Here is a 14936-nt window from a genome sequence, read left to right as displayed (position 1 = left end):
ACAGGGCAACAAGATACATAGGCCATGACAAATATGAATAACTATAGTGTTTTTTTGTTTTGTATGCTATGAATCAGTTAGTCTTCATCCACTTCATAGGATTAAGGAAGCCAGTCTTCATATGATATTAACACTCTGCCTTTTATGTTCCTGTGCTCAGATCATCATTCTAGGAACTCACGCCCCAATACGGGCCTTTTCCCACGACGAGCCTCCTCCTCTGCGGGGCAACATGTTTCTCAGACTCAACAACCTGTCAAACAGCAACAGCTAACCAATCAGACTCACCACAACTCCCATCATACTGTTTCTCAGTCTCATCATTCATACCAGCAATCGTCCAACCCATTAAATCAGCTTAATTCAGTCAGCCAGCAGCAGAATCACCACAGCCAGCTGCCAGGATTGCAAGGTATGTGCCAGAGCAACGTGATGCGTGAATTTTCTTAGACTGTGGGTGAGTTTTGATAGGTTTTTGTGAAACCAAGTTGTTGTTCTGTAAACTTTGATTTAGTTATTTATATTCATATATATATAATCTGTGCAGAAGTTTTAGGCAGGTGTGAAAAAATGCTGTAAACAAAGAATGCTTTCAAAAATGGAAGTGTTAATCATTTATTTTCATCAATCAACAAAATGCAGTGAATGAACAAAAGAGAAATCTAAATCAAATCAATATTTGGTGTGACCACCCTTTGCCTTCAAAACAGCATCAGTTCTTCTAGGTACACTTGCACACAGTTTTTGAAGGAACTCGGCTGGTAGGTTGTTCCAAACATCTTGGAGAACTAACCACAGATCTTCTGTGGATGTAGGCTTCCTCACATCCTTCTGTCTCTTCATGTAATCCCAGACACACTCGATGATGTTGAGATCAGGGCTCTGTGGGCGCCATACCATCACTTCCAGGACTTGTTCTTCTTTATGGTGAAGATAGTTCTTAATGACTTTGGCTGTATGTTTGGGGTCATTGTCCTGCTGCACAATAAATTTGGGGCCAATCATACGCTTCCCTGATGGTATTGCATGATGAAGTATCTGCCTGTATTTCTCAGCATTGAGAACACCATTAATCCTGACCAATCTCCAACTCCATTTGCAGAAATGCAGCCCCAAACGTTCAAAGAACCTCCACCATGCTTCACTGTTGCCTGCAGACACTCATTATTGTACCGCTCTCCAGCCCCTCGACGAACAAACTGCCTTCTGCTACAGCCAAATATGTCAAATTTTTGACTCATCAGTCCAGAGCACCTGCTGCCATTTTTCTGCACCCCAGTTCCTATGTTTTCATGCATACTTGAGTCGCTTGGCCCTGTTTCCACGTCGGAGGTATGGCTTTTTGGCCGCAACTCTTCCATGAAGACCACTTCTGGCCAGACTTCTCCGGACAGTAGATGGGTGTACCTGGGTCCCACTGGTTTCTGCCAGTTCTGAGCTGATGGCACTGCTGGACATCTTCCGATTTCAAAGGGTAATAAGCTTGATGTGTCTTTCATCTGCTGCACTAAGTTTCCTTGGCCGACCATTGTGTCTACGATCCTCAACTTGGCCCGTTTCTTTGTGTTTCTTCAAAAGAGCTTGAACAGCACATCTTGAAACTCCAGTCTGCTTTGTAATCTTTGTCTGGGAGAGACCTTGCTGATGCAGTAGAACTACCTTGTGTCTTGTTGCTGTGCTCAATCTTGCCATGACATGAAACTGTCTTCCACAACCTCACCTTGGTAGCAGAGTTTGGCTGTTCCTCACCCAGTTTTAAGCCTCCTACACAGCTGTTTCAGTTTCAGTTAATGACTGTGTTTCAACCTACGTGTGACATTGGTTGATCATACACCTGACTAGAATCCTACAAAATCCCCGACTTTGTGCAAGTGGACCTCTAAGAATTGATGCTGACAATCATTATTTATATTTCTGAAAGCATTCTTTGTTTACAGCATTTTTTCACACCTGCCTAAAACTTTTGCACAGTACTGTGTATGTAAATGTATATATATATATGTGTGTGTGTATAATATATATATAATATATACAGTTGTGTTTGAAAGTTTGTGAACACTTTAGAGTTGTCTATATTTCTGCATACAGTAAATATGACCTAAAACATCATCAGATTTTCACTCCAGTCCTAAAAGTAGATAAAGAGAAACCAGTTAAACAAATGAGACACAAATATTATACTTGGTCATTTATTTATTAAGGAAAATGATTTGAATGTTACATATTTGTGAGTGGCAAAAGTATGTGCACCTTTGCTTTCAGTATCTGGTGTGACCCCCCCCCATTGCAGCAATAACTGCAACTAAACGTTTCCGGTAACTGTTGATCAGTCCCTCACACCGGCTTGGAGGAATTTGAGTCCATTCCTCCATACAGAACAGCTTCAGCTCTGGGATGTTGGTGGGTTTCCTCACATGAACTGCTCGCTTCAGGTCTTTCCACAACATTTCGATTGGATTAAGGTCAGGACTTTGACTTGGCAATTCCAAAACATTAACTTTATTCTTCTTTAGCCATTCTTTGGTAGAACGACTTGTGTGCTTAGGGTCGTTGTCTTGCTGCATGACCCACCTTCTCTTGAGATTCAGTTCATGGACAGATGTCCTGACATTTTCCTTTAGAATTCTCTGATATAATTCAGAATTCATTGTTCCATCAATGAAGGCAAGCCGTCCTGGCCCAGATTTAGCAAAACGGGCCCAAATTATGATACTACCACCACCATGTTTCACAGATGGGATAAGGTTCTTATGCTGGAATGCAGTGTTTTCCTTTCTCCAAACATAACGCTTTTCATTTAAACCAAAAAGTTGTATTTTGGTCTCATCCGTCCACAAAAAATTCTTCCAATAACCTTCTGGTTTGTCCACGTGATCTTTAGTAAACTGCAGACGAGCAGCAATGTTTTTTTTGGAGAGCAGTGGCTTTCTCCTTGCAACCCTGCCATGCACACCATTGTTGTTGAGTGTTCTCCTGATGGTGGACTCATGAACATGAACATTGGCCAATGTGAGAGAGGCCTTCAGTTGCTTAGAAGTTACCCTGGAGTCCTTTGTGACCTCGCCGACTATTAGAAGCCTTGCTCTTGGAGTGATCTTTGTTGGTCGACCACTCTCTGGGGAGGGTAACAATGGTCTTGAATTTCCTCCATTTGTACACAATCTGACTGTGGATTGGTGGAGTCCAAACTCTTAAGAGATGGTTTTGTAACCTTTTCCAGCCTGATGAACATCAACAACTCTTTTTCTGAGGTCCTCCTAAATCTCCTTTGTTCGTGCCATGATACACTTCCACAAACCTGTGTTGTGAAGAGCAGACTTTGATTGATCCTGTTCTTTAAATAACACAGGGTGCCCACTCACACCTGATTGTCATCCTATTGATTGAAAACACCTGACTCAAATTTCACCTTCAAACTAAGGTTCACATACTTTTGCCACTCACAAATATATAATATTCGATCATTTTCCTCAATAAACGACCAAGTATAATATTTTTGTCTCATTTGTTTAACTGGTTTCTTTTTATGTACTTTTAGGACTTGAGTGAAAATCTGATGATGTTTTAGGTCATATTTAGATAGATAGATAGATAGATAGATAGATAGATAGATAGATACTTTATTAATCCCAATGGGAAATTCACTTATGCAGAAATATAGGAAATTCTAAAGGGTTCACAAACTTTCAAGCACAACTGTATGTATATGTGTTATAATATAATCTATATACCGCATTAGGGGTCCCTGTATGCAGCAAGTCTCACTGTTTATCTGTTAATATTTTCTTGTAGGTTTGGAACGAGAAGGACTAGGAAACCTTGGAATTGGCATGATTGGAGACGAGGAGCTTCTGGAAGAAGAGGATGGAATCTTGGAAGAAGAGGAGGTGGTCTCTGGTGAAGAAGTAATGTCAGATAGTGGGATAATGAAACGATCTGGTAGTGGAAATGCCCGAAGTGGAGTAATTTCACGGTCTTCACAAGGTATTAATCGCAGAAGGGTGATCAGGATATCGAGAGGAAGAGAGCGGCAAAGAGGTAAAGTGTAGTTTTAAGGCAGTTAGACTTTATGTAGCAGACCCTTGTCTAAGACTATATAACCTGCATGTCGTTAACTCTCTCAGTGCCTTAAGGTCAAATTTGACCGTATTTGTATTTGAAATTAAAGCATCATCCTAATGTTCATCTGTACTGGATGAAACCTTGTGACCTTTCCTACATTCCCCTAAATCAATTGAAAATGTAAAAAGTTAAACATCCTGTAATTTTCACAGCTTCTTTTTTGTTTATTACCTTGCTATGTCTTTCAGGTCTGTATTGACCCACCATTGACTTTACTGGGTTTTATGTTGCATTTATGGTAGTTTTAGTTGTTCACAATCTCTATTAAGAAAATTTCAAATGTCATCTTTTCAGCTCAGATATGTGAAGGCATTTTGCAAAGTAGACTAAATGTACAAAAAGCAAAAATGTTTCCAAATGTCACACTTTTGCACAGCTGCTACACATTGACAACATTTCCATGTTTTTGTGTTAGTTTTGACCCACCATTGACTTTATGGAATTTTCTGCTTTTGTTTATGGTAGTTTGGTTCTTCACCATCCGTGAAAGCATCCTAAATGTCATCAGAAAAATATGAATGCTTTTAGCAAAGTGTCACAAGTTTACAAGAAAGCAAAAAAAAAAAAAAAAGTTTCCAAATGTGATGTTTTTGTATAGCTGTTACTTTCAACACTGTCATGACTTGTGTCAATTTATGGATTTTACTCTTCGTTTAGGGTGCTTTGTTCACAACCCATAAAAACATCCTAAATCCGTTCAGAAATGTGAACGATTTTAATAAGGTATGCTAACTTTATAGAAAGCAAAATCTTTTCCATATGCTATTTTTGTACAGCGGCTACACATTTTGAACACTTCCACATCCTTTGCATCCGTTTTAGTCCACTATTGACTTTAATGGATCTTCACAGTTTTGTTTGATCACAGCCCATAGTCACATGCTAAATGTCATCTCCACTTCAGGTTAATATGGGCAATCAATATAAATTAGTGGTGGGGTGTCGGAATCAATGTCAAAAAAGACTTGTAAGACATTGTGAGGGTTAAATGATGTGCCCCAGCTGTCTACAGGACCAAGTTCATCGAATCCTCTCCGACAAAGCCTGGAAACAATGAGGAATGACTTGAGAACATAGCTTTAATACCCGGTGCTGACTGGGAAGTCTTTGGGCATTGAAACTCCTACAGATGTTTGTTCTTTTTTTCCAGTTTGGCTTTTTTACTTCTTCTTTCCTGCTTGCCGTTTAACCTTATCAGTGAACTCCTTTTTAGAGTCTTGTTTTATAATATTGTATACTAGGGGGCTTTGCTCACCAACCCCACCCAGCGCTATGCGCCGTTGTGAAGATGAGTGCTGAACACACCCCAAGGAGACGTGGCCGCTCCTCCGAAACCCCTCTTAAACGCTGATACAATCGGAAAGTGTTCTTTCTTTTTTTTAACCTTTGTTTTTGCTCGATCAGCTGCTGCCGTGCTGCGTGATCTGCACTTCGCTCGCCTCTTTTCTCTGTTCCATTCTTTCACCGAGTAATATTACCCGTTTGTTTGCGCTAATGCAATCTTTGCTCTCATTTTTTTGAGATTTTCGAATTTTCCTACTTCCGTTATCTCTAACCTGCTCTGCATGTGTATCACGGGACTTGCTTCCAAAGGTTGTAAGTATGACGTGACTTGTCCGTCTCATGGGACGTGAAAGTGTCTCTCTTCAAAAGATGACGTCTCGTTGCAAGATTTTTTTTTTTTTATGGATGCACTCTTACACTAATTTTATATATATAATATATATAAATATATGTGTATGTATGTTTTATAAGATCTTGTATATTTATCTTTGTTGTTTATTCATTAATATTCTTGCCTAATCTTTTGTTTTTTTCTTGTAACGTTCTCTTTGATATCTTCTAAAGCACTTTGAGCTACATTCTTTGTATGAAAATGTGCCATAGAAGCAAATGTTGTTGTGTAACTTATTAAAATGTCTGGTAACGAGTAGATCTAGAGAATAATGATAATGCACCATGCTTTGTTCAGAAGAATTTGCGTTCTAATTTTTTTTTTTTTTCCCCTTGCTTCCCAAAGTCAAAGACGCTGCTGGAGTTCTGTATCGATACAAAAAGATCCTGCTCACCTACCAGAAGCTGAAAAACATGACCAAGGCCTTTCAGTATCATGGTGTGGATCGAAATACTGTGGCCTCAACCACTCCCATTGCTGAGCTGTTACTTGTAGCCCCAGAGAAGCTGGCAGAAGTTGGTGAATTTGATCCTGCCAAAGAGCGTCTCTTGGACTATGCACGGAGATGTTACGTGGCCCTGGATGAAGAGACATTACACAAGGTGCAGGCCCTAAAAAAGAACAACCTGCTGCTGCCCATTTCCTATCGGTTCAAGTGCTAGACTTGAGTAATTGGTCAGGTGGGGATGGGTGTGAAAGAGGAAAGCAAGAAGAAATGAGACGAGCATGTTGCCCAATTGGAACCCCGAGTCAGATCAGCAGTGAAGTAGAAGTCCGGGTATTCTGCACAATGCACTCCAATTTTGATGTGAGGGTCGGAGCTGTTTTCACTTGTCAGGATTCACGTGGGATAAATTTGGTGAGCAGGCATTTTTCTCCACTTCCCCTTTGGGAAGTTTTTCTGAGACGCTGCTCAACAGCTAAGAGAGGTTTTGATTGACTGGGCATTATACATTTACGCTTCCCCCTTCAGTCCTGTTTCTGCTTTGGTGTGGAGGTGGGAAGAAATGGAACATCAGGTAAAGTCCCCTCTGTCACACTTCACAGCAGCATGTCATGCTAAGACCCGACTCCCATGCTTTTTTTTGTCCGTTTTGTTCTCTTTTTAAGTATTTGAATATAAAATATTGTATTGGCTCAGAAGAACAGCTTTTTCCAAAGTTATCAGTTAGTATTAAATGACCATCACGTGTTTTGCTTCTACCACATTTATTTGGAAAAATGTAAAACTCAAAAACGGTTTCTGAGGATCGAGGGATCGTGATTGACACAGTAACAAGGGGGACTCTCACAGGGTAATATTCCCCACCCAGCTTCGGCTCCTCCGTGTCCTTCAGGGTCGTCACGATTCACAACGAGATGATACTGAAAGGCAGCTGCTGGACTACACTGCAACGAGGCCCATCCAAATCCAGCCTCGAAGAAGACGGCCCTCCGGTCTGGGGTGTGACTAAAAAAAAAAAAAAATCGAGATGGCTTAATTGGGGCAAACTGGAACAAGAGACGAGAATGATGCCCTATTGAATTTTTGTACATAGAATGGTGAGACGACATGGGTAAATAATTATAAATTTTAATGTTTAGTTTTTATTGTCTTGCAGTCTACTTGATTGTTGAACTTTTTGATAGGCATTTGCAACGTGTTTTGTTTGATCTGGAAACCGAGTGGAGTTAACCATGATCAGCGTGATCTTTCATACTCCTGCTTGAGAGCAGGTGAAAGTGTGGGCTTCTCCTCCACACCTGCCTCTGAAACGAAAAGCGTTTAGTGGCTTTGTAGTGACGAGAATAAGTGCTGATCCTTCAGCTAGTATGGCCGATGGGCCCGGTGGCTACAGTGCTCTTTGAGCCAGGAATGACTGGACAGTGACGTGTGAAGTTTCCAGTGCTTTTTATTTTTCTTTTCCTTTTCTAAAAAGAGTGCGACAATCAAGTGCAGAACGTGACACTAAGTATCGACTCTTCACGAGGTGTGACTCGTGGTCTATGGTTGATTTAATGCTGATTATTTTGTAATCCCAGTTTAATATTTAAAATAAAAGTACAGAGTTCACAGAACCAAAATGAGATTGGTGGTTTTTGGTAACATTTAGATGCTGCAGAATATTTGTGTCCCTCCTTTGTTGTTTTGTTGCTCTCTATCTATCATTTCATTAAGGTTTATGATTTAGTCAGATGTCTGCAAGCTCAACAAGAACACTGCAGGACGGCTGGAAACTTGGCTGGATTGCATACAAATATTAAAAAAACGTTTTTTCCTCGTGCAAAGAACCAGAGACCCATGGAATAAATCACAAAGTAGGACTTAAAAGGAATACTCGCAAAAATCAGGTACATTTTTTATTTGTTACTTGTCCCGTGTGATTTGTAGTGATGGCTGAGAAAAAGTTTTAATCACCTGTTTTATTTCAAAATGGAGAGAGGTGTTTTTGATGTACAGTGATCCCCCACCTATCGCAGAAGTTACGCTCTCGACCCATCAGCAATAGGTGAAAATCTGCGATCTAGAAGGACCATATAAATATTGTTTTTATAGTTTAAGCCTTAAAATATCCCTCCCACACGCTTTAAACGCATGTAAACTTGTAATGGTGAGCGACATCCGCGTAACACTTTCCTTCCCGAAGCATATGCAGGAGATTTACCTTCAAGGTCTTCCTCTGCTGCTTAGGCTCACTACTACCAGAAGGCTTAGATGATGCAGGACACTTGGGAGCCATCGTAAGGCTTAAAACAAAACGAAACGTTCACAAAAAGTTTGCTGACAACAATCGGACCACAAGTAAGGTACGCAATACGCAGAAAACTGAGATGCGTCGGGGACCCACGCTTGCTGCTGTTGCGAGATTACACCACATTAGCAGCAGCCAATCGGAGCCCAAGAGAATGAAATCCCGCTCTGATTGGTTGAGTCTCCTCTTTCAGCCAATAACGGGCCTTGTAAGAAATCATCTGGGTTCGGCAGCGCAAAACTCTTTGCCTACTTTAGTGTACGATGTACGTATAAAATTAGAGATGTTCCACAGACAAACCCGTAATATAGCGGGGGCGCGATAGCTGAACCGTGATATAGCGGGGGATCACTGTAATAGCCAATGGTGACCAGTGCTGTACTCTGACAAATGACGTGGAAAAACATTCACGGAAATAATCATAATCAACATGTCTGTACACTCAAAACTCGTTTTATTAAACAGATAGTTCTAGAAACATCATAAACTGGAAACGCATTCCCATTACAGTGATTCTGAATTGAAGACTGGACTCTTGGGCAATGAATGAGGGGGTGTGGTGGATTTTCAATTCAAAAGCACAGTGGTATTATGGTGGGTTTTCAGCAACGCATTAGGTGATGTGACGGGTCCGGCGGGCATTTTAAGTCTGTCAACATCGGGCATGTTTGTCGATGACAGTCCTGATGAAGCCGTGATGTGTGTTGAAGTTAGCATGTGCCACAAGTCCCCCATGGGTTTGTTGTCCTCTTCCAGTGCCCTCTTCAGGTTCTCTGTGCAGCCATTCAAACTGATGATGGCTGTGCAATTCACTTGAACCCCTGTAGTCCACCTCTACGGACGTGCAGTTGGCCTTCCTCTGAAAGTTGCCGTCCAGTTCCTTGTGTTCAGCTAGCCTCCTGTCACGGGCAACGTCTCCTCTAACAGGATTGTATTTTCGAGACTGTTGAGAGATACCGAGTCTTTAGGTGGTCTTGGCTACCTGCTGTGTGAGTGTCCGCTCTGACATTTAATCCCTTTGCTCTGCCTCGGGTGGGTCTCATTTAACTGATCATCACTGAGATGCTTGGAGTTCACCTGTGGTCAGCTCAGTTGTCATGGCTAGGAAAGAAGCACATCTATCTGTGGAAGGTCCCACAGTTGATCAGAGACCAAGCCATGAAGTCATAGGAACTGCCTGCAGAGCTTGGAGACAGGATTGTGTTGAGGCACAGATCTGAGGAAGACTTTTAATTTCTGCAGCATTGATGGCTTCCAACAGCACAATGGCCTCCATGATTCTTAAATGAGACAACCACAACTTCCTTGAGCAATCAGAGTGGAAGGGCCAGGTTAAGAGACGAGACCAAAACCTTTATGGTCACTCGGGCTGAGCTCCAGAGAACCTGTGTTGATATGTAAGAAACCTCCAGAAGGACAAGCATTGGGGCAACACTTCATTGATCTGGGCTTGTGGACAGAATGGCCAGATGGAAGCCCCTCCTTGGTTAAACACGTGTGAGCCCACTAAAGGTGCTGCAAGAACAGATTCTCTGGTCCAATGGACACAGAACTGTTTGGCCTTGGTTGCAAGTGTCATGTCTGGAGGAAATCGGGGACTGCTCATCACGTGTGCAATACCACTCCAACGGTGAAACATGGCAGTGGCAGCATCAGGAACTGGGACATTTAGTCAGGGCTGAGGGAAAGCTGAATGGAGCAAAGTGTAGAGGTGTCCTCAATGAAAACCTGCCCAGAGCACTCTGGACCTCCGACCAGGGCCAAAGGGTCACCTTCCAGTAGGACAACACAGAAGTGGCTTAGAATGAGAATGTTCTTGGAGGGCCCCGGCCTTTGAATCCAGTCAAACATCTCTGGAGAACCCTGAAAAAAGCCGTCCATTGATCGTCTCCATCCGACTGAAGAGGGGGGGGGGGGGGGGGATGGTGGGAGTATGCGCTGATGCAGAGAGTCACCCACCCGCCACACTGCACACCACTCGGAGCTGGAGACGATCTGCAGAAACAGGACTACGGAGCTCGATGGGGCAAACCCAAGGGGGGCTTCAACTGTGTGCCGAGTAAGGGGGCAGTGGGAGAGTTCAGCTTTGTACTTGTAATAAAGTGGCCAAAGCTTCTAAACTGCTGGGTTATTTGTTGCTTTGTCATTCTGGGGTGTTGAGTGTTGCTTGATGAGTGGGGGGGGGGGGGGGAATTTCAATGGTTTAAGCACAAGGGGGCAACATAAGAAAATGTGAAGAGGGCCGCATATTTTTGGAAGGTGTGGTATCCTGAAACCCATCAGCAGGTGGTGGGATTTGTCCTAAGCAAATTGTCCTAAATTGTGAATTTCCCCGTGGGATTAATAAAGTATCCTATCTATCTATCTATCTATCTATCTATCTATCTATCTATCTATCTATCTATCTATCTATCTATCTATCTATCTATCTATCTATCTATCTATCTATCTATCTATCTATCTATCTATCTATCTATCTATCTATCTATCTATCTATCTATCTATCTATCAATCATATAGTGCCTTTCCTATCCATCCATCCAGGCAGGCATTGATTTTTTCCCAGTGCTGTGTAGCCCACCATTCTCTGTGTGAATTTGTGATGAACTGAATGTTCTGATCGGCCCCCCCAAAGGGCATCAGCTTGTTTTTTTTTTGTTTTTTTTTTTTGCCCTGCCTTAACAGTTCTTTTTTGGCCTGCTATTGCCTGCCAGTTTTTTGGGGGGGGGGGGTTAGAGCTTTTTTTTTTTGTGCCCCCCAATCTTGCTGTTTTCAAAGCCACTACCACCTTTTGTGAAGCGACAGATTGCAGGCCTGTCTGAGGAGAGCAATAAGAAATGAATGTGAAGAGTGGCGAGGCTGTTCATGGCCGTCATTCACGCCAGTCGGAGTGCTGTGGAGGTTGGTTTGTAAAATGTAAGTGGGTCGTGGGGGGGGCTCTGTGTGTGTGCATTAGAAGGGTGGCACTGAAGTTCAGCCTTAAAGTCCCCAGTCACTGCAGTTTTATCCCAAACAGTTCTGTTTGTTTGCTTGTGTTAATGGCAGTCCTGTTAATTAAACAAGCGGCCTGTTCTCACGCTGTGGGTTTTGTTTATCAATTTAAATTCTAAACTGGTTGTGCTCCTTTTTTACTCGGCGAAGCAGGCATTCAGGTAGGTACAGATTATTTTGTTTTTCTACATTTTTGTATTTTTCTCATTTTTAATGCTGTTCACTAATAAGCACAGCCAGTGCAATATTTAATTCTCTTATGAATGTGGTTTATACTGCACTGGCTATGTTACCCATCTAAGACGCATTAAAATCTACCCAATCAATGTAGAACTTGGCGTATTAATGTTTTCAGTGCACCCGGCAATCTTGTAAAAGTAGTGTTCCGTGTGTGTGATGCACCGTCTGTGGGAATGACAAATGCAGTGCAATGTTACTAAAAAAAAAAAAAAAAGTTTGATGTGCCTTTTGAATGTCAAATGTGTTGTGTATATCTGTTATATGTCATTGGAATGGGATTCATAAAAGTAGTGTTAATGTTTGTATTACATCATCTGTTGGAATGAAAGAGAATTGGCAACGAGACGAGGAGCATAAAGTGTGACACACAGACACCTTTTTTGTTAAGCTGGATGTATGGCATCTGGTTTGTTTAATTTTTGGCTTGCATTTCGTCAGTCGGGCCTTTCATCCGTTTCTGTTATTTGTTTTTGATGATCAAGTCTGTTTACTGTACTTTTGGAAAATATCTGCCTGCCACTGTCTTGACCTACAGTTCTGAGTGGGTCTTTATTCTCTCGTCTCCACTCTGTATCTGCCTGTTCTTGTCAGACATGCCGAGACTGTTCAGTGTTTCTCTCTTATTGCTGTAAAGCTGTTGAATGAGCCCCCTTTGACTATTCGGAGTGCACCCACGTTTAGGTGTCTCTTTGAAAGTGCAGCTTCTCATTAAATATGCGTCTCCTATGGGGACAGTCGCTGTCATACTGGGGGGAAAAAAAGTTAGGGCTGCTGATTTGCCGCAGGTATAATTATACTTGCACCTTCTACTCATTCCTGTATGTGTCATAACTTGCTTTGTAAGTCGTCTTGGATGATGGCGTCTGCTAAATAACCAGCTAATCTCTGCATTGTGTCTTATGAGACAGACAGCAGTTAGCATTTTAGCACCATCCAGTGGTGAGATTGCTGTATGGCAGCTTTGTGAGCATACAGTTTAGTTCTCACTGCTGTCACGTGACGTGGGTCATAAAGCAGCCCCCCTATTTTTTCTGATGGGCGGTCAGTGTCACGTGTCTTAATCCTCTGCAGCCCACGTGGGGTGAGCCTGGTGAAGCTGTGGATTTTGCTCAGCAAAGGAGGACACAAAGGGGAGGGGGTGGGGGTGGTAGTAGTTTGGGAGAGTTTTTTTGTGTAGGGGGGGTGTATGGTATTCTGCTCCAAATATGCAAGCAGTGGCAGCTCAGCTTTATTTGCACATTTTCATAGTTGGCTGGAGTTCAGCTCTCCATTCTGGTGTCCCACACAGGTGATGGAAGGTTGTGCTTTACACAAGTTCACCACACGAGGGCGCACTTCCAGCCAGCTAAATCAGATTCACTTTGGTCTTCCTGTCACGAGAGAGCCGGCTGAGTGCCACCTTATTTTTGGCGATTCCATCCCCCTTCTTATACGGTGCCATCGGGGTGTCCCAGGTAAGTAATAACTGGCAAATGAACAGTGCTGTGGAAAAATAGTGGCACAAGATGGGAGATTAGATGAAATGAACCTGCAGTGCTATTACTTAAGTATTCAAGTGACGTGTAGCTCCAGTGTGAAAAGGTAATTGCACCCTTGAGATCGGTCTAACTGCACCCTGCGCTACCTATGGCATCCGTCATGAAGTGCCCACAGTATAACTGGGCACACGATTGGCGTTTCATGATTTTGGGGTTATGTGACTGAGCTCAAAGGTACTGTGGGGCTGCACTTATGGGGCCCACCAAACCCTCCCTCCATAGTGACTACCTCAAAGAGCTGACTGGGCAAGCCCTGTTGAATCCAAAGCTCATCATGTTGTGCCCATCATCATCATCATGAAAGTGAAGGGGTCACCACAAGAGCACGAGGCCTCAATCAAAATGAAGCTTTGGAAACGTACAATCAGGACGAGTGACGGCCATTTGTAAGGAGGTGGTGAGAAGTGAGGAGACTTACACTGGTCAGACGGGCGCCCCCTGCTGGCTGGGGCTGGTAACACTTTAATCTTTGTCTGGACTGCCCACTTAACCCCAGCTGGTCAGCGCGATGGTGCTGTGGTCATTACCTGAGCTGCCTCATGAGACTATGGGATGGCAGATGAACACGGAGTGAAAGGCAATGGGGGCACTTCGCAAGTCCATCAAGTGAATGAGCTCCTTCAGGCTGTGGACACCTCCAGTGGTCAAGGGAAGAAAATAAGATTACAGCGCGAACGTCCAAGATGAAGGTACAGCAGACACGTGTAAGGCGCCCCGAGACGGTGACGGAGTCATTGATTACTACGTTTAATTAGCCGACTCCTTTATCCAAGGCAGCTTTAACATTTCAGATATCAATTAGTCGCATTTCTTGCGGTTTTTCCAAACAAAGTGACTTTGGGGGTCACACAGCAGTATCCGGATTTGAACCCACAACCTCAGGGGGTGAAGTCCAAAGCCTTACGTTCTCCCACCACACCACCCTGCCTGCTGCACGGACACAATGTGCGAGTTAGAATTGCAATTTATTAGAACACTCGAGACGAGAACAGGTGTGTTCACCCTGAGACGGACTGGTGGTCTCTTCAGCTGCTGTTCCTGTGCCACAGGCTCTGCCAGCTCAGGATAGGCAAGTTCTGAAAATGGGTGGATGGACAGTGGCTGCTAATATCAGCACCCGATTGTGTGTGTGTGTGTGTGTTTACCCCAAAATGGTCTGGCGTCCTGGCCAGGGTTTGTTCCTGTACGCAGTGCATGTTGGGATAGGCTCCAGCTTTCTTTCGCTGTATGTTCACGAAAAATAAGTGATTAAATACATAGACAAGTCACCACCACTAGGTGGCAGCAGTGAACCGGCCACTGTTTACTTACAGAGCCTTTACCTGGAAACGGAGGCTCAGGACTGCTGGTCACGTGGGCTTAGCAGGGCCGCAGTTTTACAGAACAGGCAGACTGCACAAGTGGCCAGGGGTTCAATCTCCACTACTCTACGTAACTCATTCTTACCTTCAAATGGACTCGGTTCTGGGGAGTGGGAAGGCCATTTCATGAAGTCAAATCCTGTCTCCTGCCCTTGAGCCACATCATGGAGTAGTCCAGGAAGGAACTCATTCTACAGTAGTGTTAGTGCCACAGAGCTGCAGGTGACAATGAAATGTCAATATGCTGGAAGAGGCCACCACCAGTGGTGAGACGTAT

General features: G+C 43.2%; 2 protein-coding genes across 3 annotated transcripts in view; one reads left to right on the top strand and one right to left on the bottom strand.

Annotated features, from left to right (window-relative positions):
- Positions 1 to 7861, top strand: part of ccdc106a (coiled-coil domain containing 106a) — a 47629-nt gene extending 39768 nt beyond the window's left edge. For both annotated transcript variants that reach the window (XM_028821249.2, XM_028821248.2), the window contains 3 exons: positions 161 to 412; positions 3793 to 4038; positions 6143 to 7861. In XM_028821249.2, coding sequence (XP_028677082.1) covers positions 161 to 412; positions 3793 to 4038; positions 6143 to 6459 — 815 coding nt within the window. In that variant the 3' untranslated portion in view covers positions 6460 to 7861. The remainder of the gene's footprint in view (positions 1 to 160; positions 413 to 3792; positions 4039 to 6142) is intronic.
- The window catches only part of si:dkeyp-69b9.6 (uncharacterized), a 752000-nt gene that overhangs the window by 638107 nt on the left and 98957 nt on the right, over positions 1 to 14936 (bottom strand). The window lies entirely within an intron of this gene.

The sequence above is a fragment of the Erpetoichthys calabaricus genome, chromosome 16, assembly GCF_900747795.2.
Source record: "Erpetoichthys calabaricus chromosome 16, fErpCal1.3, whole genome shotgun sequence".
Classification (NCBI taxonomy): domain Eukaryota; kingdom Metazoa; phylum Chordata; class Cladistia; order Polypteriformes; family Polypteridae; genus Erpetoichthys; species Erpetoichthys calabaricus.
This window is presented reverse-complemented; position numbering and strand designations above follow the sequence as displayed.